Source organism: Pseudozyma flocculosa, assembly GCF_000417875.1.
Source record: "Pseudozyma flocculosa PF-1 unplaced genomic scaffold scaffold00005, whole genome shotgun sequence".
In the NCBI taxonomy this organism is placed as follows: domain Eukaryota; kingdom Fungi; phylum Basidiomycota; class Ustilaginomycetes; order Ustilaginales; family Ustilaginaceae; genus Pseudozyma; species Pseudozyma flocculosa.
In genome coordinates this window covers 8048-29609 of record NW_006920873.1, presented here as the reverse complement: position 1 = coordinate 29609, position 21562 = coordinate 8048, and the positions used below count along the sequence as shown (strand labels likewise).

Below are 21562 nucleotides of genomic sequence, written 5' to 3'. Positions count from 1 at the left end.
ACTCGGCGCTCTCGGCGCCCGCGGCGTGGTAGGTGCTGCGCGCCGCCTGCATCCTCCGCACGTCGTCGCGCCCCTCTTGGCGCGCGCGGTCCGCCTCCTCGACGGCCACCTGGCTCGGGAAGCCAAAGCCCGGGCTAAAGGCGAAAAAGACGTCGGTGTACGGGTCAAAGGGCTCAAACTGGGCGTGCACCTCCTCGTACTTGGACTGGATCGTGGTGATGGTGAGGCCCTCGGACACGACGACGGTCCTCGAGGGCACGCCAAAGTTGCTCTTGCGCGTGCGCCCCTTGTGCATCGAGATGCTGCCGGAGCCGCCGCCGTTGTTGTTGCTGTTGTTGTCGCTGCTGCCGCCGTTCGCCTGCGCATCCTGCTGCTGCGTCGTCGTTGGGGCCGCCTTGTTGCTGCTAGCGCCATCGCCGGGCAGGGGCGCCTCGGGCCCGATGAGGTAGACGTGGAAGGGCACGTTGGGGAACATGTAGGTCAGCTGGTCCCAGACGGCGGGCGGGAGGGATGCCTCTGCGCGCGCGCCGACGACAAAGATGCGCATGACGTCGAGCGAGGGCTTGTCGCCGGCCTTTGGGTGGAGCGTCTGGCGGAGGGCAATCATGCTGCGGAGGCCCTCGTGGGTGAGCCTGCGGCTGCGCTTGGTGTAGGGGCTGTTTTCGTGGATGACGGCGCCGACGGTGGTGGGGAAGGTGAGGAGCTTGCTGACGTGCCTGCGGCTGCGGTCCGACTCGATCGAGTTAAAGTTGCGCGTGTAGAAAAACACGTCCCAGCTCGACATGTTGATGGTCTCTTCAAAGCCCTGGGGGCCGGGCAGCTTGAACTCGTTCATGTCGCGGCCGCTGCGGAGGTCGTGCTCGTCCTCGTTTGCCTCGCGGAGGCGTGCGACGTACTTTGGGTGTTCGGTGTCCTCCTGCCACTCTTTTTCGCTAAAGTGGGTGGGCCAACCGCAGTCGGGGCACTCGAAGTTGACGAGCCTGCGCTGCTTGTACTTTGCCATGCTGACGGGGCAGGGTGCGAGGGAGCGGATGCGCTCGCCGCGTGCGCGGATGGCGGGGATTGGGGATTGGGAAAAGGGGTGGAAGAGGTTGTCCTGGGAGAGGATGGGTTGCTTGCGCCTGCCGGCGGCAAAGGGGTCCGCTGCGTCGTCCTTTGGCTTCTTGGCGCCAAAGAGCGAGAGACCAAAGAGGGAGCGGGTCTGCTGGTGCAGGAGTGCGGAAGCGGAGGGTGCGGCGCATGTCGTCGACGGTGTTGCGGCAGTGGGGCGGCGGTAGGAATGGTGAGCTGCAGCCGCGGTCATGAAGGGGGCGGCGATGGACCTGTTGGCGGTGGAGCGGGCACGAAGGCACGATGCCGATGCCGATGCGGCGGCGGTCGTGGGCCTCATTTCGAGGGAGGGTGGCGGCGAGGTGAGGCGGAGAGGGTCGAATTGGGGTGGACGACGATGACGACGATGGTGGTGGTGGTGGCGGTGAGGAAGCCGGTCGGTGGTCGAGCGAGGGGCCAAGCTAAGGCTGCCTCCGGTTTGTTGGTCACCCAAACGAGGGGCAACCAACCAAGGTGGAGATTTCCAAGGCGGGCTGAGGCGAGCATGCCAAACGCCCGCCTTTCCTTCTCACCCGCCAGGGCCACGCGGGCCGATCAGCGAGCCTTCTACTTTTTTGCATCGGGGCGACATCCCGATTCACTGCAAACACTGGCAGGCCTGCCTTGGCCTGGGCAGCCCACGGACGGGCCACCCACCTCGCAACCCGGACGCAGCCACGAACCCCACGCGGCCTCAGCCCTCGGAATCAACTCGACCCTCGTCGGGCCAGCCAACGACGACCACCACCACCACCATATACCCATCAACACCGCCGCCCGCCATGGACCACGCCGTAGTACAGCGCTGGCTCCGGCAGGTCCTCGCGCCATACTCGCACCCGCAGCGCACCTACCTCGACCTCGACGCCGCCCTCGTCGCCCTCTCGTCCCTCTCGCCGAGCACAGAGCCATTCACCTACAACGACGGTCGCACACACCTCCTCGTCACCTTGACCGGCACCATCCCCGTGCACTACCGCGGCGCAACCTACAACATCCCCGTCCAGTTCTGGATTCCAAAAGACTACCCGGACACCCACCCCATCGCCTACGTCGTCCCCACCCCAGACATGCTCGTGCGCAAGGGCCCAAACCTCGACCCCAGCGGCGAAATCGGCGGGCCCTACCTCGCTCGCTGGAACGCAAAACCAGAGGCGTGCAACCTCCTCGATCTCATCCGCGACTGCCAGCACATCTTTGGCCAGCAGCCGCCAGTCTACGCCAAGCCCAGAGAGGCAGCAAACCCTGGCCCGGCCACCCCGACGCACCAACCCTCCCCCGGCCCCTCCCACCACGCCTCGGCAGCGCAGTACGATCTACGTCAGCAGCAGCAGCAGCCGCCCTTACCCCCGCAGCCGCAGTCCTTTGCCACACAGGGCAACCAGCCCATCAACGGAGATGCTCGCCAGCGACCGCCTCCGCCCGCGCCGCAACCGCACCATGACCCCTCCGCATCCAGCCGCTCGCCCTCCGCATCACCCGCACCGCATCGTCCGCCGAAGCCAGCGCAGTCGCCCGAGGCGCTCGTCAGCCAGGACCCCAGGTACGGCCTGCACCTCAACGGCAACCGCAACTCGTACGCCTACGGGCAGCCCGCACCGCCACCCCACCTCGCCCCACATCGTTCTGCCTCGGGCGACTTCAGCTCGGTGGGAGCGGCGCCGGCGTCCCCCCTCCAGGGGCCATCGAGGCATCAGCACGGTCCCGGCCGCTCCAGCTCGCCGCACATATCTTCGACGTCGATGCACCTGTCGCCGGGCCACGAGGGCAGACCAGGCCAGCACCGACAGTCTTGGGACGACAGGGCTCCGGCACCTCAGCCATACTCTCAGCCGGCCCCCTTTCCGCCTCACCGTCACCAACAGCCGCAGCAGCAGCCTCACTTTGCTCCACCTGCTGCCGGGACGCAGGATCTAGCACCGCAGTCGCCCGCATCGATGCGGAGTCACCCTGCACCGTCTTCGGCGGCAGCCCCATCCTACCAGCAGCAGCAACAGCAGCATCAGCAGCCCCCTCACCTGCCGCAGCAACAGCAGCCCGCCTACACTTCGTCCCCACAGTACCAGCAGCGGTACCAGCAGCACGGGCAGCCGCAACAGCCACCGCTCGCCCCACATCCACCCCAACATCCGATGCAGCCGCCTGGAGCGCACGCATCGTCTGCGGCACCGACTTCGCAGCAGCCGCTGCCTCCCAAGCACCGTCAGGCTAACCTCATGGATGCCCTCGACGACGACGACGACGGCGGCGGCGGCGGCGGCGGGACGATCGAGGATCACTCTAGAGGCGGTCCGACGTCGCGGTCACTTGCGGGCAGTGCGAGCGCGGCGACGGGAGCACCTCCGCCTCCTCGGCCGCCGAACCCGGAGCTTCTGGCGATGCACGACCGGCTGCTGTCCAAGATCGATTCGCGGCTTTCGGCGCTGTCGGCGTCGCTGTCGCAGTCCAACCAGCACCTCGAGGTGCTCTCGGCGGACTTGGACCGGGGGCGGCCTGCCATCGAGGACGAGATGCGGCGGCTCGAGGCGGTGCGCGACGTGTGCCGCGTGACGGGCGACCGCGTCGAGGCGACGGTGGTCGAGGCGCAGAAGCGGATCGAGTGGCTGCGCAGCAAAGAGGATCCGGACGTCGACGGCATGGTGCTTGCCACGAGCATCGTCGGGAATCAGTGAGTCGAAGCTTTGTCGTTCCTCGTCGCCCATGGGTGCGATGCGGTGCGATGCGGTGCGGTTCGCTGATGGACGAGGCTCCTCCTTCTTTCCCTCGCTCGCCGTGCCTTACGTGCCCAGGCTGGTCGACCTGGTGGCCGAGGACAATGCCATCGAGGACACGCTGTACCAGCTCGGGCGGGCGCTCAACGCCGAGCGGATCGAGCTGGACCGCTTCCTCAAGCAGACGCGGATGCTGGCGAGGGAGCAGTTTATGAAGCGCGCCCTGGCCCACAAGATTGTCGAGGGCATGGGCTGGCACCAGTAGCGTGTAGCCGGCGGGCCGCACCGAGTCGAAACGAGCTCGAGGACGAGGTCGAAGTCGAGGATGAGGTCGAAGTCGAGGACGAGGTCGAAGTCGAGGACGAGGTCGAAGTCGAGGACGAGGTCGAAGTCGAGGTCGAGGGGTAGCGAAGTCTTGCTTGTCGCTCGGTCTGCTGGAAATCACATGCACGCACGCACGCAGGAGCGCCCATCGCCTGTCTGTGACGTCTCGTTCTGTGACCCTGCCATATCCGTCTGCCATGTCTCTCCGTGCTCGCAGTGGCGTCCGCAGAGGAACGACACGCAACCGTCCCTCGACGGTGGATGGCATGATGGGATGTGGCCGGCGCGCACGGTTAATCGGCTGGAAAATGTCGGCCAAAAATCGGCGGCGGGCGGCGGGCGGCGGGCGGCGGTGGGGCTTGCTGTGCGGGGACGCGACCTGGGCCAGGCCAGGGTGCAGCCTGCAGGGTGCAGTCACAGGCTAGGCTGGCCCGGCCTGGCCTGGCTGCGCTAGCTTCCACTTCAACCACCACCACCACAACCACGGCCGCCATCCCACACCATGCCATCTGCCTGCTGCCAGCCGTGATCATGATGACCAGGAAAGACAACAGCGCCCACGGCGGCACGCACGACGTCGCCGCCAAGGCGCTGTCTCCGCAGCTCATTGATCAGATCCGCCAGGCGCACCAGCACCTCTCGACGGTCCTGTGCGACCTCGACCCGGTCAACACCGCCGCACCCGCTCGACCGGCCCTGTCATCCCTCGGTCATGTTCCACAGCTCAACGATACCACATCTGGTGGCGCTGGCGGTGCTGGCGGTGTCGACGCAAAGCGCATCTCGGAGCTGGAGCGCGAGACGGAACGCCTCCAGACTGCGCTGCACGATCTGCAGCAGCGGTACGACACCGAGCGGCACGGCTGGATCGCCTTCAAGGAGTGGTGGCTCGGCGCGGTCGAGAAGCGCGAGCGCAAGCGAAAACGCAAGGCCAGCAGGGACACTCGCACCGATCCGGATCGGGATGCCGCATCCGGCGGCGGCGGCGGCAGCGGCGGCGACGCGACGAGGCGAGGCGCGGCGACGGCGACGGCGACGGCCATGAGGCTGTCGGACCACGAGAGGGAGCTGTGCAGGCGCGTCGGCGTCGATATCGATGCCATCGTGACTTCGTCCTCGACCACGGCCACGACCACGACCACGACCGCGACCGCCGCCGCAGAGGCGCACGGTGCCGACAAGGAGAACGCATCGCGCCGACGTGGCGCCCCCGACAGCCCGGAGCGGCAGCCTTCCTCGTCGATCGTCTTGCCGCTGATGGCGCGTCGTCCGTCGCCGTCCAAGTCGCCGCCTGGCGAGGCAGGCCCAGTCGGCCGCAAGGAGGCTGGCAACCCGACGCCTGGCGCCGAGGCGGCAAGGGAAAGCACGACGGCGACGCCGGCACCCGCTCGCAGGTTGCCTCTGCTGGACAGGCAGCCGCAGAGCGATCGACCCCGAAGCCGCGTCGCCGAGCTGGCAGCGTCGTCAACACGGCGCGGTGCGCAAGTTTCTGCTGCGACGGATGCCGCCGTCGCCGCCGCCGTCACGACGCCGAGCAAGGCCTCGTGCGCAGCGACGAGGGCGGACCGCCTCCGGGCCGAGGACGGCGGCAACGTGACGCGCAGTGAACCGCGACTCGGCGTCATCCGGGCTCTCGCCGACTCGCCGCCCTCTTCCCCGCCCAAGGCGCCCGCATCCACATCGGCAAGGGCACCCTCGGCCTCCGGGGTAGCAGCTCCAGAGACTCCGTCGCAGTTTCGCGCTCGGGTGCGCGCCTCTCGGGCCGCTGAGCTGGAGGCGCTGACGGCCGACCCTCTGCGCAACAAGGGCAAGGGACGATACGCGCGAGAGGTGCCTCAGGTCGACGGCCAGGGCTCGACGGCGGGGGCATCGACGACGACGGCGACCAAGACGATCAATCAGGAGTACCGGATCGACGCGGAGCGCAACGCGGGCGTGGGGCACGCGTTTGTGGGGAGCGAGAGGAAGCGGTCGACGCGCAAGCAGATGCACGGGCTGGACTGCGATTGCTGCCGCGACTACTGGGAGAATATCGGGCCGCTGCCGCCCAAGGCTGGGCCGGTGCGGGCGAGGGCGGCGCAGCGGGGGACCAAAGAGGGCGGGGGTGGTGAGGGCGGCGGCGAGGCAGAGGGAGACGGAGAGGGAGAGGAGGAAGAGGCGGAGGAGAAGGATGCGGATGCGGATGCGGCGGCAGCGAGGCGGGAAGCCGAGATCCAGGCGCGGCGGCAGGCGACGAGCCGGCACCGGGCGTGGGGGCTTCCGGATACGACGCCGCCGGGCTACTGGAACATCAACTTCCCAGACACGCAGCAGCAGGACGAGATCAACGCGCAGGCGCGCCTCGAGACGGAGCGCAAGCGGCGCAGGATCGCCGCCGACCCGCGTTTTGTCAAGCGGCGGTGACGGCGGCGAGGTTCGGGTGGTGTCTGGCCGGGGCCAATAGCAGTCGACGATGGCATGGCATGGCATTGCGATGGAATGCGAATGTCTGGCTGGCTGGCTGGCTGGCTGGTGCGAGGGTTGTGGGATGGAGGCAACGCTGCTCTGGCCCTGTCTCATCTTGCCTTGTGGCGTCGTGATTGGAGCGTGCCAAAGGAGCCAAGAGAAGATGTCCCAGCTAGGCTGCGTGGCGAGCGCGTGCACCAGCGGGGCCAGGCTGAGATTGTGGAGGACCGAGGCACACGGTGTTGGGGTCCTCAACGCGACGCGAAGCCTGTCTGCATAGGGTCGCGTTGCAGGCCAGCAGGTCGAGGGCCCGCTTGCCCTCCAAAAATCCAGCCTGGCTGGACAGGCTCCCCTGGGGGTTAGTGGGGGCCACGCTGGATTCTCGTTGCCTGCTGCCACCGCCACCACCGCCACCACCGCCACCACCGCCACCACCGCCACCGACCCTTGTACTCACTCACTCGCTCACTCACTCACACACTCACTCACCGTTCTCTCTCCACTGCTTCACTGATCCTAGAACATCGCCACAGACATCCCCTACACGGCTGTGGACAGCCCCCTCTCGCGCCCACCATGGCAATCCAGCTAGAGAGTAACGGCATCCTCGACGGGCCCACCACCACCACCACCTCGTCTTTGCACGGCAGCGGCGACGGAGGGGAGACCACATCGACGCTACTGCGCCAGATCGACTCCAACCTACCCCTTCACGCGGCGCAGTCGCAGGCGGCATCGGCATCGGCGGCGCAAAAGGCGCTCAACTCACTCGCCACGCGGCCCCGGGCATTCGCACTCGCTCCCACCGATGAGGACGATGCACCGCCGCCGGATTTCGACATCGACGAGATGCTCAGAGACGAAGAGGACGATCGGTTGCGCCGCCAGGCCGATGACGATGCGGAACAGGAGTTGCTCGATCTGATCCGGGTACAGGACCAAGACGAGCACGAGCACCGTCGACCCCCCCGCCCCGCTCCGCCGAAATCTGCCGATACCGGCGCGGCCTCGCACCTCGAAGACCTCCTTGGTATGACGGCGTCCCCGTCTCGATCGGATGGCGGTGCATCGGCACGACCGCAGACGACCTCTCAGCGTCCGACCGCTTTGTCCGGTGCCAGCGTACAGGATGCCTCCACCGCCTCGCCGTCCACCCTCTCCGCCCTCGAGCGGATCCAGGCCGAGATGGAGACCGAGGCCCGCTTAGTCGACTTGCCATCCTGCGCACAGGCAGGCCCCAGCAGCAGCAGCAGCGCCAACCTCGACGCTGCTACCGGCACAGCCTCCTCCTCTCGGCGGCCAGCAACCGACGGCGCCGCCATCCCCAAGTACATCCCCGCCGGCTTCGCCTACGCCACCTCGTTTGACGGCAAAGAGATCCGCTTCGAGCGTCGCAAACGCCTCAAGGCCTGGAAGCCCTCGCCCGTCTACTCGGGCACCCGCGTCCAGGACCTCCTCGCCGAACCCATCTACCGCCTCCGCGACCGCGTCGAGGCGCTAAAGGCCCTCGAGATTGTCGAACGGCACGAGGCCGCAGAGGCCGCCGCCTCGGCTTCCAAGGTCGGCAGGAGCACCGCCGACGCGAGTGGTGCTGGTGCTGCCGCGGCCGGCGCTACTGCGCGGACCCGCTCCGGCAAGCTGGATCGGACGAGCCAGATGTGGGTCGACCGGTACCGCCCCAAGAAGTTTACCGAGCTGCTCGGCGACGAGCGCGTCCACCGCGACGTCCTCGGCTGGCTCAAGGAGTGGGACGAGTGCGTCTTCAAGCGCAAGAACCTGCGCAAGGAGCGCCACCGGCAGTACATCGAGTCAAAGTACGGCAACGGCGGCGACAGGAGCTCGTCGTCCGGCGTGGGGGCGGCGTCGACCTCGGGTCCGAGTCTGGGCGGCGTGGGCGGCGTGGGGGCGGCAGACGGCAAGCCGGCCTGGAAGGACCCGTACGGCCGGCCCAGCGAGCGCGTGCTGATGGTGTCTGGACCGCCGGGCCTGGGCAAGACGACGCTGGCGCACGTCATCGCCCAGCACGCCGGCTACAACGTCTTTGAGCTCAACGCCAGCGACGCACGGACGGCGGGCGCGGTCGAGGACCAGATCCGCATGGCGCTCGAGAGCGGCAGCCTCAAGGACCCGCGGCCGACGCTCGTCGTCATCGACGAGATCGACGGCGCCACGGGAGGCGGCGGAGGCGGTGGTGGTGGCGCTGGAGGGGCGGGCGGAGGCGGAGCTTCCGGGTCCGGCGAGAGCGCGGGTTTTGTGCGTGCGCTGGTCAAGCTCATCGAGAATGGCCGCGGCTCCTCTTCGGCCAAGGGCGGTGCTGCGGGCGGCAGCAGCCGGCGCGGCCACAAGAACGGCAAGCAGGGCCACAAGCCGCTGCTGCGCCCCATCATCTGCGTGTGCAACGACGTCTACGCGCCGGCGCTGCGGCCGCTGCGGCCACTGGCCAAGCTGGTGCGGTTCAACAAGGCGCCGACCAACATCGTGGTGCGGCGGCTGCGCGACATCTGCGACGCCGAGGGCGTCGAGGCCGACACGCGCGGGCTGTCGCTGCTGTGCGAGCTGACGGGCGGCGACATCCGGGCGTGCATCAACGCGCTCGAGTTTGCCAAGACCAAGGACGTCTACCTGACCGAGGCGGCGGTGCGCAACGCGGCCGTCGGCATCAAGGACACGGGCACCACGGTGCACCGCGTGTGGGAGATGCTCTTCCGCACGCAGAACCGCAAGGAAAAGATCAAGTCGAGCACGCGCGGCCAGCAGGCGGCGGCGTCGTCGTCGTCGTCGATCGCGCCTTGGAACCAGCAGGGCGGTCGGAGCGCCAGCGCGCCCACCGCCGGCGCCGGCACGGGTGCCGGAGCCAAGGGCAAGGTGGCCGGCAACGACGTCGTCATGGTCGACACGCCGCAGGAAAACGTCAACCGGCTCATCCACGAGATTGGGTCGTGCAACGAGTACGACAAGCTGGCGCAGGGCTGCTTTGAGCACTACCCGCTGCTGCGCGCCTCGGACGACGGCTGGCGGCGCTTTCGGCGCGCGCACGAGTGGCTCGACTTTGGTCAGGCCGTGAGCGCCAAGGCGTGGAGCAGCGGCGGGGGCAGTTTTGAGCTGCTGGCCTACCTGCCGTGGAGCTTTGTGCCGTGGCACCTGCTGTTTGCCAATTCGGTCAACCCGCTGCCCGAGTACCCGCGCGTCGACTACGAGATGCACCTGCGCGCCACTGCGTTTCGCGAGATTTCGTCGACGCTGCACGCCTCGTTGCCGCCCTCGCTGCGGTGCCAGTTTAACCGCACCGCGCTGCACCTCGAGCTGGGGCCGACGCTGCTGCCCATCCTCAATCCGGAGCTACGGCCCATCAACAACGCCATCACCTCGACGTCGGACCGCGCTACGCTGTCGCGGCTCGTCGACATCATGCTGTCCCTGGGCCTGGAGCTGGTGCAGGACCGCAGCGAGGCGGATCCCACCTCGCTCGTGTGGAAACTCGATCCGCCCCTCGAAGTCTTTAACCTCTTTCAAGGTCGATCCGACTCGTCCTCGTCCTCGGTGGCGAGGGGCAAGACGAGGTTGGCACTCCGCGCCATTGTCGCGCGCGAAATGCAAAAGCAACGGACGAGGCTCAAGCATCTCGCGGCTGGTGGATGCCCCGACGAGTCGACATCGACGACGGCGGCCGGACAGACTACGGCGGGAAAAGCCATGTCCGTCTACCGCCGCGGCGCCAGTGGCGGAGGAGGGGCAGCATCGATCCAGACGACAGGCACGGCCGCCGCCGGTCTGGCGAGCGGTGGCAAAGTGGCCAAAGACTTTTTCGGTCGTGTCATACTCCCCAAGCCCTCCGTCGTCGCTCCTCCCGCTGCAGCAGTCGAGATCCCAGAAGGTATGCGAAGAGGCGCAGCGACGACGACGACGATGACGGCAAGGAGGACCAGGCAAGCCGCCGACGAGGACGAGGACGAGGACGGGGACGCGTCGTCGTCGAACAAGAAGCTCAGGCTGGACGCATCGTCGTCAACGGGCATCAAGGTGTTTTACCGCTACCACGAGGGCTTTTCCAATGCCGTTCGTCGACCCGTCAAGATGTCGTTCCTCCTCTAGCCCTGGCCTCTAGCCTTCTTATCGTCCCCCCGCGCGAGCACCCGCCGCCACCGCTCTCGCGCTCATCGAGCATCATCACCCCCCTCGTCCCTCTCCACCGAATCTATCGCATGCCCCGCTGCAATCTCCTCCTGGCGACACAACGGCCGCGCGCTACTTGTCCTTGTCCCTACCAAACGTCAATCCGTACCCGACGACTTTATCGCCGCGCTCGAGGGCGGGCCAGCTCTGGCCCTTTTGGGCCTTGACGAGGACGAGGTCGACCTTGAACTTGGACACGACAAAGCTCGAAGCGGCCGGGTCAATGTCGGAAAAGGGGGCGAGGGTCTTTGTGAACCTGCGCGCGTTGCCGCTGGCCGAGGTGGGCAGGGCGGGCAGGACGAGGTCGAATTCGACGGCATCGGCGCGGAAGGCGATGCGCGAGCGCTCCGACTGCACGTTTTTGGCGTAGACCGTCAGCCGGACGTCGTTGGGCGTCTCGTAGTGGTCCATCCGGCAGTCGACGGCTTCCTCGCCGCTCGTCCCCGCCGCCGCCGCCGCCCCCGAGCCGTTGGCCGAGGTTGCCGGTGCCGAGGCGCCAAAGAGGAGGTGTCCCGATGTCGACGTCGTGCATGGTTCGATGGCGAGAAAGTCGTTGAAGTCGAGAACGCGCCGCTTGCAGCAGGACCAGCCCTGTCGTCCAAGAGAGTAGATGGCATCAGATCGAAGGGAAGGAGAGGGAGAGAGAGAGAGAGACGAGTTGGAACGGGTGGGGAGGTGAGGTGAGCATGTGGTATAGCACACGACACCGAAACGACGCGCAGACGCCGGCTGGCAGGCTCACCTTGCTGCCCTCGTGGAAGATGGGGGACCCCCTGTGGTACCTGCACTCCTCGGTCTGCCTCTGCCTCGCCCCGCCGGGATGCTCGAATGCGCAGCCAGAGCGCTTGCACTTTGCGCCGGCGGGGATCTGTACGTCGGTCTTGTCCTGCGGGTCCTCGACTTCCCTCCAGGCGGTCGCGGCGTCATTGGCGTTGCTGCTGCCCGCCTTTGCCGCGGCCGCGTGTTTTGCGTTGGTGGCGGCAGCGAGCGTGTTGCCAGAGAGGGGCTGCGTGACGGCCTGCTGATTGGCCGAAGAAGAAGCGGCCTGCTGCTGCTGCTGCTGCTGCTGCTCCTCTAGTGCCTGTGGATCGACAACCTTTCCGCTCTTGACGGTGGGGACCGACTGCTTTTCGGCGGTGTGGCCCTGTGCGGTGGCGCAGCCGGGTATGGCGAGGAACTGGTCAAACTCGAGCACCGGCTTGCTTGTCGTGTTGCAGCAGGACCAGGACTTCATGCCCTCGTGGAAGACGGGTGCGCCCGGATGGTGGAGGCAGGCGTCGCTCGTCGTGGCGGCGTCCGAGGCCGGGTCGTAGTCGACGCCGCAGCCGCGGCGGGTGCAGATGACCATATTGGCGGTGGTGGTGGTGGTGGTAGTGGTAGTGGTAGTGGTAGTGGTGCTGTGGGTGGGTGGTGGTGGCGACGTGGAGGAAAAAGAGAGGCGTGGGTGGGTGTCGGTGGTGGTCGGGGGAGGGTGAGGGATTGAGCGAAGAAAGGGAGAGGGCAGCTGGACAAAGGACAACTTGGCAGCCCACAGGCAGCCCCGCCCGCACGGACGGCCGCTCTCTGAGAAGAAAGACCTGGAAGTCCTGGCCCGATTGCCGCTCCACACTCCACCCGTCCAGATCGCCGTCGTCCACCCCGATCGTCTCCTTTTACTCCCCTCCCCGATGAGAAGCCCGCCAGCCTCCACTCGCAGCTTGGGTAAAGGCGCACGCAACCCGCTCGGCCCTTTTCCCTCTCGCGACTCGGCTTTGGCACCCACCACCACCGCCCTCGGCTTCCTGCACCACCACCACCACCACCACCGCCATTCGCGCCACTCAACATGTCCGCCGCAACGCACCTTCTGCTGCGGAGGTCAGCATCGGCACCCCGCATCTCAACACGCCTCAAAGCCCCCCCTCCTCTGGCCACCCGCAGATCCTATGCCCAGCCCGCAAGCGCACCACCACCCGGCACCCCTCCCCCCGGCTCACCACCCTCGCAACAGCAACAACCGCAATGGAAGCCAAAACCCGTCCTCGCAACCGCACAGACACTCACCCTATTCTCTCCCTCGCCGCGCGGCCTCCTCATCGCCCTCCGATCCACCCTGCAGGGCATGACCAACCTCGCCGCACGCCTCGGCCCACTCGCTTCCAACTCGGCATCCGCCGCCGCCCCGCCCGACCACGACCACGTCCTCCTCTACTCTCTCAGCAAGGACCTCCCGCAGCAGTATCTCTCCGAGGCAGTCTCCCTCCTCCGCGGCGTTGACCCATCCAACACCGAGCAGCAGCAGCAGCAGCAGCAGGGACAGCAAGGGCTGCAGCAGCAGGGGCAGCAAGGGCAGCCCCAGCAGCAACCGTCCCCCCGCATCGCACGCATCGGCCTCCTCTCGGCTCCCCTCCCCAGCTCCCTCATCCCATCCAACGCCCTGGAACCAGGAGCAGCTCCCATCTCGTCCCCCACCCTCCACTCGGTATCTCTCAGCCTCTTGCCCGGCGTCAACGCCGTCCCCTTTCGCAGCCAGATCCCCGGCCGCGCCGAGATTGCCGTCGGGCGATGGCCGGACCGCAAGCCGGCGTGGCAGCAGGGCACAGAGAGGCGCGCAGACCTCCTCGACCGCGCACATCGCTCTACAGACACAAGCGCCGCCGATGAACCCGCCCAGCACACAGACTGGCGCGACATCTGGGGGCGCGAAAACGTCGATGGCGCGGTCCCGCCCGAGCTCGACGCACTCGACCCAAACTCGGTCCTCTCGCTCCTCTTCTTCACCGACCCTTCGCCCCAGGGCCTCATCGAGGGCTTCACTTCGCGCTTCCCGCGCTCCAGCGTCCTCGGCCTCCACGCGCCGCCCACCCCCTTTGAGACGGGCAGGGACCACACCCTCCTCATGACGCTGCCCGAGACCTCTGCCGGCGGCCGCGGCGGCACGGATGCGCAGCGGGGCGACAAGATCCACAAGGACGGCGCCGTCGGCGTCGCCCTCGTCGCCAATGTCGATGCACAGGGCCAAAAGGCCAGCAAGGAAATCGCCAGGCCCAGCGTCGAGGTGCGCTACGAGGGGCTCGAGCCCTTTGGTCCGAGGCGCGAGGTGACCTCGTGAGTGCAGCCTGGCAGGATAGAGCCTTGTCTCTGTGAGATGGCCCCCGCTGACCCCTGACTCTGGACCTCCTTCCTTCACCGAAACGCCACCACTCGCAGTGCATCCGGCAACATCATCACCGAGCTCTCTTCGCAGAACGCCGCCCAGCAGTTTCTGCGCGACATTCAGGCCCGCTCCGCCCCCTCTGCCGGCTCGTCGGCATCGTCGACATCGACGCCGCTGAGCGCAAACGAGACGCGCGACATCGCCTCGACGGTGAAAAAGGAAGAGGCCTTCTACATCGGCTTCTTCGCCACCGAGACGGCGTCGACGCCGCTCATGGTCTCGCCCATCCTGTCGGGCCACCCGTCGAGGGGCACCCTGTCGGTCGAGACTGAAGTCGACCTCGGGCCCGGCCCGCGCGGCGAGCAGGGGAGCATGAAGATCTTTGCCCAGTTCTTCCACCACCCGCCGGCGCCCGTCGGGGCATCGAACAGCGGCGACGAGGGCAAGGTCGAGGCCATCGAGATCCCAGGCCCGGACGCGAGCGTGTGGACCAGCCCTCGCTACCTCTTCCTCACCTCGCCCCCGTACGGCGACAGCGCCAATGCCGCCACCGCTGCCGCTCCTGCCGCCAAGGCTGCCGGCGACGAGGCCAAAAAGGGCAACCACCAAGTCTTTGCGCTGCCCAACCTCTTTATCGCCGCCAGCGAAAAGGGCTGGATTGCCGGACGGGGTGCCGCGGGGCCCTCGGCGGATCAGGATGCCGCGCTGCAGGGCGGCAGCATCAACTTGCGACGCGACGGCAGCTCGATTGTCGAGTGTCGCATCCCAAAGGCCCGCGTCGTCCTCAGCCTGCGTGGCGAGTAGCGCGAAGCGCGCAGCAAGTGGCAGCGCAGCGCAACGAACAGCTGTCCGTCTGCTGGTAGAGAGGGTGGTGGCGCGGGCTGCCTCGACCGGCGAGCCTGGTGTCGCGGCGTCACCATCGCACGGAAATCATACCCCACTCATCGATTGCATCGACGCAGCGGCAGTCGGTCGCCGATCCCATCGCAACTTGCGTGTGTCCCCAACCGAGCCACAAGCTTGGCGGGCGAGCTCGCGCTCCGTCTCGCCGAGCGATCCTGCGCCTACCAGCTCGAGGTGTGCTAGAGGCAGCTCTGACGTCGAGGTCGATCGCACGACCGCGCTGCATGGGTGCTCCTCAGCCTTTGATGCATTCACGGCGGCAAGTGCACCAGATGCACGATGTGGGCTGGCCATTGCGACCTCGGCTCGGCGCAGCGCTGCAGCATCGGGGCCCTTGCTCGACCTGTCTGTCTACACGAACAATCCAAGGTCGATGGAGTCGGCAATGACCTGGTAGCCCTCTGGGTTAAAGTGCAGGCCGTCGCCCGAGTCGAGGTCGGGGCGGATGAGGGAGGCGTTGTGTGGGTCGCGCGTGGCGGCATCAAAGTCGAGGACGGCATCAAACGGCGCCTCGTGGCGGATCCAGTGGTTGATGCGCCTCCGGCTCCGCTCGCGGAGCGGGTGGGCGTAGGCGGGATTGTTGCCGAACGGCGTGATGGTGGCGCCGTAGACGGGCAGGCCGTGGGCGCCGAGGCGCGTCACAATCTGGCGGTACGCAGCCGTGAGGCGGCGCGTCACGTCGTCCTGGGCGGCCTCGGTGGCGTCGGCGGTGCCGATATCGTTGACGCCCTCAAAGACGACGGCACGCGATACGCCCGTCTGTGCCAGGACGTCGCGGTCGAGGCGCGAGAGGAGGTTGGGACCCAGCCCGTCGGCGAGGATGCGGTTGCCGCCGGCCGCTTGGTTGAGGTAGGCGCCGCGGCCCAGGCGGCGGTAGAAGAGGTCGGGCCATCGGTCGTTGGCGTTGTCCGTGCTGCCCCTGCCGTCGGTCAGGCTGTCGCCCAGAATGGCGATGGCGCCGTCGCGTGCGTCGTTCCCATGTGGGGGGACGAGGACCTCGACGCCCGATAGGAAATACCAGTGCGCCACGGCCACGGCGTCCGGGGTGAGGGTGGCCGAGGCGGTCTGGTCGCCGGGTGCGATGTAGGTCGTCGTCCTGGAGCCCGGGTGCGAGGTGATGGCCTCGCCCTCCTGACCCGCCGCGAGGTAGATGGAGACGGACAGCGTCCCATCGCGCTGCACGTCGATGTCGACCTCGTCGGAAACGGCCAGAGCGCCCTTGGGGATGACGAAGGCCGTCTCGCCGCTGAACCGCAGCTGCCGCGCCGTCGCGCCGTCGATGGCGGATACGCCCACGGTTACCGTACCGTTGTCCCTGCCCGGTACCAGGGGCCGCGCGACGACGACCGACGAGACGGACAGGTCGCTCCCCCCGAACGCGTTGCTCAGCCGCAGACGCACCCGCCTCCCGCCCGCGCTCAGCTTGAGCGTCTGCCGGATCGTCGCATCGACCAGCTTGGCCCCCGTGCCCGTGCCCGTGCCGTTGAACGGGGGCGGGGGCAGGTTGGCGGGTTCAGTCAGTTGGGGCATCGCCGTCCAGCTGCTCAACCAGCGTTGCTGCGGCTTCGGTGGTGGCTTGCGAGCGGCCCGGCGACCCGACCCGACCCCGCATCGATTGTGGGGTAGATTGCCGGCGGGGCGGCCGGCGGTTGTTCTGCCTGCCGCCGCCGCATGGCCGCACCTCTGCAGACGCCGGCTCTCCCTTCGTCCTCCTGCCGGTCCACCCGCCCGGCGGCTCGTCGTTACGGCAGTACTCGCCATGTCCAGAGGTCGCCGGCTGGCCAAAGGTCGCGTCCGTCCTCGAACCTCGTGGCGAGGCCCTCATCGGCGTGGAGATGCGCGTGGTGCAGCACCGGATCGACGTCATCCCATCCCGTCACGGCAGGCCCGCTGGTTTGCCTCGAGTCGAGGTCGCACGGCAGAGGAAAGGAACAATGTAAGGAGCGTGGTTCGGGCAAAGTACCGTAGCAGCGACTGTGCCGCAGCGGGCCCGAGTCGGATAGGGGTGCAACGAGTGGGGGTGGTCTACCGTGATCCTCCTCAGCCGAGCAGAAGGCAAAGAGAGAGAGAGAGAGAGGGCAGGGCGAGCGGGGAGAAAGTGGCGACCGGCAATACATCGCTACGGCATCGTCTGCGAGCGAGAGGGCAAAGAGGACGAGGGGCAAAAGTGAAAAGCAAGCGGGGAGAAGCATCCATCGCGACGCCCCATGCATCGACGCCACGTACGGGCTTCACGACGGTATCCCCCAGAGAAAGAAAAGTCCAAGACGAGGAGCGCGGCGCTGGGCATCGCCTAGCCTAGATGGCAAAGGCGGGCGACGACCTCGTCTCGCGCTTGTAGCCCGCCTTGGTGCCCGTGACGCTGAGGACGAGCTGGTTCTTGCCGCCGGCGCTGTTCTGCGGCTTGTACACGACCTCCTGGCCCGAGGTGACGCCAAAGGGCTTGCCCATGGTGCGCCCGTTGACGCTCCACTGCGCCACGAGCTTGACGCCCGGGTCCCACCTTCCGACGCTGGCCGAGATGGGCCCGCGCTTCTTGCTGCTGCTGCTGCCGTCGCTGCCGCGGCCGAGGATCTTGGGGTCGGCCTGGCGGGCGAGGGCGGCGGCGTGTCCGCCGCGCTCGATGACCTCGTCAAACTGGTTGCCCCGCGTCTTTGGCGAGGTGAGGTTGGCGCCGAGGGGCGTCGGACCGTCGGGCGCGTGCTTGCGCACCCAGTCCTGGACGAGCTCGAGGTAGGTCCAGACGTCGAGGCGCTTGTAGAAGCCGCCGTGGTTGGCCTTGGGGATGATGGTGACCTCGGCCCAGTCCTTGCCGCCGAGCTGCTCGATGCGCTGCTGGAACTGCAAGACGCCCTCATTGAGGAAGTAGTCGTCCCATGTACCCACCGAGACGTGGATGCGGCCGCGCAGCGCCTCGCCCAGGTTGCGCGTGCCGTTCCAGTTGGCGGCGAGGTAGGCGGCCATGTCCATCGTCTTCCAGTACTCGACGGCCTCGGGATAGATTTCGCCCGTCACCTTGTTCCACGGCTCGAGCGGGTAGCCGTTGACGCCCTGCACGCCAAACACGGCGTTCCAGATGTCCCACTGAAGGCGCGAGCGCGTCGAGGTGCCAAACGTGAGCTCCCAGTGGTTCTCCTGCTCGACGGTGGCCAGGATCTGCTCCTTGCCGTCGGCGGTGAAGTCGCGAATCGAGGGGATGGCGCTGCCGTTGGCGCGGCGGTAGGCGTTGCCGCCGTCGTAGAGCGGGATGGCCTGGTGGCGGTGGAAGTCGAGCGAGTCCGGGTAGTAGGAGAAGCACGCGCCGTACAGGTCCGGCCGGAAGACGGTGTTGGCCAGCGACTCCCAGCCGCCCGTCGAGCCGCCGTCCTGGATGCGCGCGTAGGGCTGGGCGACGGTGTTGAACATCGAGTCGAGGCGCGGCACGAGCTCGTCGTTGATGGCGTCGCCCCACGGGCCCAGGTTGGCCGTGTTGACGGCGTACGAGTCGTCGTACAGCGCCGTCTCGTGGCGGAACGTGACGAGGATAAACTTGGGCGTCGGCCGGTCCGCTGCGCCGTCCTTGCCCGGGATGACGCCCTTTTGCCAGGCGTCGGCAAACGAGTTGTCCGGGAAGCCCCAGGCGCCGCGGTGGCCGTTCCAGTGGTCCTGGGCGTAGATGACCGGGTAGCGCGTCTTCTTGTCGCTGGCGTCGTAGCCCGCCGGCAGCACGACGGTGGCGCCGACAAAGACGTCGCGGTTCCAGAAGCGGCTGAGGGCCTCGCTGCGGATCTTGACGTACTTGATCGAGTCAGTGTCCTTGTAGTTGCCCTGCTGGCACCCTCCGATCTCGCTGCCGTTGAGGTCTTCGGGCTTGGGTGCGGTGGCGTTGAAGGTGAGCTGGATGCGCTGGGCGCGGCCCGTGATCTTGACGTCCTGGACGGGCGTCGAGAGGCTGCCGACGCCGTCGACGTTGGGCGCGCCGTCGCCGCAGGGGATGTTGAGCTGGACCGTGGAGCCGTCGCTGCGGGTGATGGTCTCGTAGCCGGTGAAGAAGGCCTGGACGCGGTAGTCGCCCGCGGGCAGGTCGGCCAGGCTGGCGTGCGGGTGGCCAAACACGTCGACGTCGACCGTCTCGGGGGCCGAGGCGCCGCCCGAGAGAGAGACGGTGGCGCCGCTGGTGAGGTTGAAGGCGTTCTTGCCGTAAAAGGCGTTGGGGCCCGTGACGTCGGTGTCGTCGAGCGGGTCGCTACCGGCGGGCGAGAAGAGGACGACGAGGCGTCCGTCGGTGCTGCGGTCGAGCAGGCCCTGCCCGACGGTCAGCTGGATCTGGGGTCCCTGGCCCGTGCCGATCGAGGCGGCGTAGGCGGCCAGCGGCAGCGAGGCCACCAGGCCCAGGGCCGAGAGCACCGCGCCCAGGTCGATGCGCCGGCGGCTGTGGTGCAGCATGGCGGGCGGTCGGTCGGTCGGTCGGTCAGGCGGCCGGGTCGAGGGGGATGATAAGGTGGCGAGGGTCGGGGGGAAAGAAACGAGGAAAACGAGAGACGGCGGCTCGCGCGAAATGGGGGACCCGAGAAACGTCCGGGAAGTTGGTCGCGATCAGCAAAAGGAGCGGAAGGGAGGAAAGAGGTGAGAGGGGCTGCTAGTGGGGGAGAACCGACGCCGGCAGAAGAAGGGTGTCTGGTCTTTATACCGGCATCGGATGTGACCACAGTCGCCGGCAAGGACCGAGGAGAGTGGGCACGAGATGGGCCACAAGACGGGCCTCAGAGGCCCCCCGCCTCGTCGCCTGCGTGGTCGAGCGAGGGTCTACAGGCACCACCATCAACGCACACCCACGGCATCGACCGACGGCCGCCGGGTCAGCCTCAGACGACAAGGCACACCCCCACCCACGACGCACCCACATCCGAGGCCGCCACGCTGCCACCGCCCTGAGTTTGCACCATGCACGAGCAGGGGCCGCGGGCGGGGTTGGTTGACCGGCGGTCGTCCCATCGTCGGCCGTGGTTGGAGAGCGATAACTAGGACAGAGTTGAGTGCGAGTCAGAGGCACAGTCAGATACAAGCCGAGGCAGACGCAGGCAGACAAGAGTCGGCTAGCTCCAGGCGGGGGCGGCGCGTGGCGTCGGAAGGTCCTCATCCGACCGAGAGCAACTCACATCGGACAAACCATCGTCCCGCCTCGCCTTACGTGCACGCGCAGATGGACATCGACTTTGTGTCAAACCACCTTGCCCTTTCCCGCGCGCGCCTCTCCGCCTAGAGCGGAGTTAGATAAGATACCGCACGTCGAGTCGGCGGCGAGCGGAGTCGACTGGGACGCTTCCTGGCCAGCCAATCACGTCGTCCCAAACACCAGGGCCTAGATGCGGGGGAGCCCCGTCGCAACGCTCTGCGTAGCCCGGCATCAGCGTCGATGGCCTGCCGCCTTCCGACAGGACCGTCCGCATGCCCGACGCCGCACGAGGCAGAATCGCCCATATATCTCGCCCCACTCGCTCATCGCAGGTCTGCATCAGTGCGACTTGACCGGCACCCACCATGTAGATACCATGGCCCTCGCAAGGCTGCTTCTGTCACTACTCGTTGAGATGAGATTCGTCACCGGCGATGGCGAAGTGGTCGCAACACGTCGACGCAAACGGTCGCCGCCTGCAGTGATCTCCGGGGCCCAGACCTCAGAATCTCGCCTCTACCGGCTCCGGAAACGACACGATAACCTTTCGGAACCTGATGCCGGTCGACCAGGTCCGAGTGGCAGCAGGGAAGCCGCGCTCGTCGCCGTACCGGCCTCCGCTGAGCAGCGGCTTGGCATACGCCATCGACGCTCCGCCTCGGAACGTCGGCGCCGTGCTCCTCCAGACGCCCTCGGACGGCGACGCCACCGCTGCCTCGACGAGCTTCCTCCGGTCGGCGTCGTCGCCATCGCCGCCGTAGGGGCCGCTGCAATCCGACAGCGGCGGCTGCAGCAGCGGCAGAGCGGGGAAGATGGCCAGGTTGGTATTGACCGGCACCGAGGGGAGGCGCGAAGGCTGCAACGACGCCGAAAAGAAGGGCGCGTCGTCGTCGTCGTCGCCGCTGCCGCTGCCGCCCGCCTTTCGCAGCGGGGAGCCGGCAGGGTGTCGCACAGAGACGGTCTGCACGCCAGCCTCGTCCGAATGCACCGGGTGGCTCCAGCTGAACTCTGCTACGTGCCTGCGCGCGTGCGAAGCCGAGTAGGCCGGGAGGCGGGGGAGAAGAGCAAGATCGGCACCACTCAGCCGTCGGAAGCGCGTGCAGCGTTTGTCGAGCACGGCGGTGCACTCACTTGGGGATGTCTGCAGGTCGTTGATCAGATCCCGCGAGATGAGACAGCGTCGAGAAGGTGCCAAGACGGGCGACGAGATCGTGCGATACGGGCGGCCAGTAGAGCGAAGACGACGAGCGGGCAGAGGTGGCGAAGGGGGTGTTCCGGCACAGCAGATTGTCGAGAGGCGAGGGGCATGTGGTCAGGCTCGATTCGATCCCGTCCGACCCCCGCGAGCTCGTGGGCCGAGGCACCATCGCCGACTCACTCCAGTTCCTCCTTCCGTTCCAGACGCTGGCTCGCGTGCTGACGTAGATGTTGGTGATGCGCGGCGTCGACTTTTTGCCGTCGGGGCTCTTGAAGAAGCCGGCCACGTACTGTCGATGAGGAGGTAAATCGGCGCAGGGGGGTGGGGGGGGGGGGGGGGGGGCGGGACGGCGAGAACGAAGCGCGCGAGTACGTCCGCGGCGAGTGAGTGTCGAATACGTAACGGACCGTCCGTCCGGAGGGGACGAG

At 67.5% G+C, this 21562-nt stretch overlaps 9 protein-coding genes across 9 annotated transcripts in view; 4 read left to right on the top strand and 5 right to left on the bottom strand.

Moving 5' to 3' along the window:
• The window catches only part of PFL1_01853 (uncharacterized protein), a gene marked incomplete at both ends in the record, with an annotated part of 2331 nt that extends 1028 nt beyond the window's left edge, over positions 1 to 1303 (bottom strand). The window contains one exon of the mRNA XM_007879365.1: positions 62 to 1303. Coding sequence (XP_007877556.1) covers positions 62 to 1303 — 1242 coding nt within the window. The remainder of the gene's footprint in view (positions 1 to 61) is intronic.
• A 568-nt stretch (positions 1304 to 1871) lies between these two features.
• Positions 1872 to 4065, top strand: PFL1_01852 (uncharacterized protein; the record flags this gene model as incomplete). The annotated part of the gene is made up of 2 exons (XM_007879364.1): positions 1872 to 3757; positions 3879 to 4065. 2 exons carry the CDS (start codon positions 1872 to 1874, stop codon positions 4063 to 4065), a joined length of 2073 nt encoding a protein of 690 aa, XP_007877555.1.
• A 593-nt stretch (positions 4066 to 4658) lies between these two features.
• On the top strand, positions 4659 to 6527 carry PFL1_01851 (uncharacterized protein; the record flags this gene model as incomplete). Its single annotated transcript, XM_007879363.1, has 1 exon — positions 4659 to 6527. One exon carries the CDS (start codon positions 4659 to 4661, stop codon positions 6525 to 6527), a length of 1869 nt encoding a protein of 622 aa, XP_007877554.1.
• Positions 6528 to 7145: 618 nt separating this feature from the next.
• Positions 7146 to 10661, top strand: PFL1_01850 (uncharacterized protein; the record flags this gene model as incomplete). The annotated part of the gene is made up of 1 exon (XM_007879362.1): positions 7146 to 10661. The coding sequence occupies one exon, from the start codon at positions 7146 to 7148 to the stop codon at positions 10659 to 10661; it is 3516 nt and encodes a 1171-aa protein (XP_007877553.1).
• Positions 10662 to 10814: 153 nt separating this feature from the next.
• PFL1_01849 (uncharacterized protein) lies at positions 10815 to 12090 on the bottom strand (the record flags this gene model as incomplete). The annotated part of the gene is made up of 2 exons (XM_007879361.1): positions 10815 to 11333; positions 11485 to 12090. 2 exons carry the CDS (start codon positions 12088 to 12090, stop codon positions 10815 to 10817), a joined length of 1125 nt encoding a protein of 374 aa, XP_007877552.1.
• Positions 12091 to 12567: 477 nt separating this feature from the next.
• On the top strand, positions 12568 to 14682 carry PFL1_01848 (uncharacterized protein; the record flags this gene model as incomplete). Its single annotated transcript, XM_007879360.1, has 2 exons — positions 12568 to 13829; positions 13932 to 14682. The coding sequence occupies 2 exons, from the start codon at positions 12568 to 12570 to the stop codon at positions 14680 to 14682; spliced, it is 2013 nt and encodes a 670-aa protein (XP_007877551.1).
• A 450-nt stretch (positions 14683 to 15132) lies between these two features.
• Positions 15133 to 16542, bottom strand: PFL1_01847 (uncharacterized protein; the record flags this gene model as incomplete). Its single annotated transcript, XM_007879359.1, has 1 exon — positions 15133 to 16542. The coding sequence occupies one exon, from the start codon at positions 16540 to 16542 to the stop codon at positions 15133 to 15135; it is 1410 nt and encodes a 469-aa protein (XP_007877550.1).
• A 537-nt stretch (positions 16543 to 17079) lies between these two features.
• PFL1_01846 (uncharacterized protein) lies at positions 17080 to 19206 on the bottom strand (the record flags this gene model as incomplete). The annotated part of the gene is made up of 1 exon (XM_007879358.1): positions 17080 to 19206. The coding sequence occupies one exon, from the start codon at positions 19204 to 19206 to the stop codon at positions 17080 to 17082; it is 2127 nt and encodes a 708-aa protein (XP_007877549.1).
• Positions 19207 to 20438: 1232 nt separating this feature from the next.
• The window catches only part of PFL1_01845 (uncharacterized protein), a gene marked incomplete at both ends in the record, with an annotated part of 1874 nt that continues 750 nt past the window's right edge, over positions 20439 to 21562 (bottom strand). Inside the window, 3 exons of the mRNA XM_007879357.1 lie at positions 20439 to 20955; positions 21068 to 21077; positions 21315 to 21423. Coding sequence (XP_007877548.1) covers positions 20439 to 20955; positions 21068 to 21077; positions 21315 to 21423 — 636 coding nt within the window. The remainder of the gene's footprint in view (positions 20956 to 21067; positions 21078 to 21314; positions 21424 to 21562) is intronic.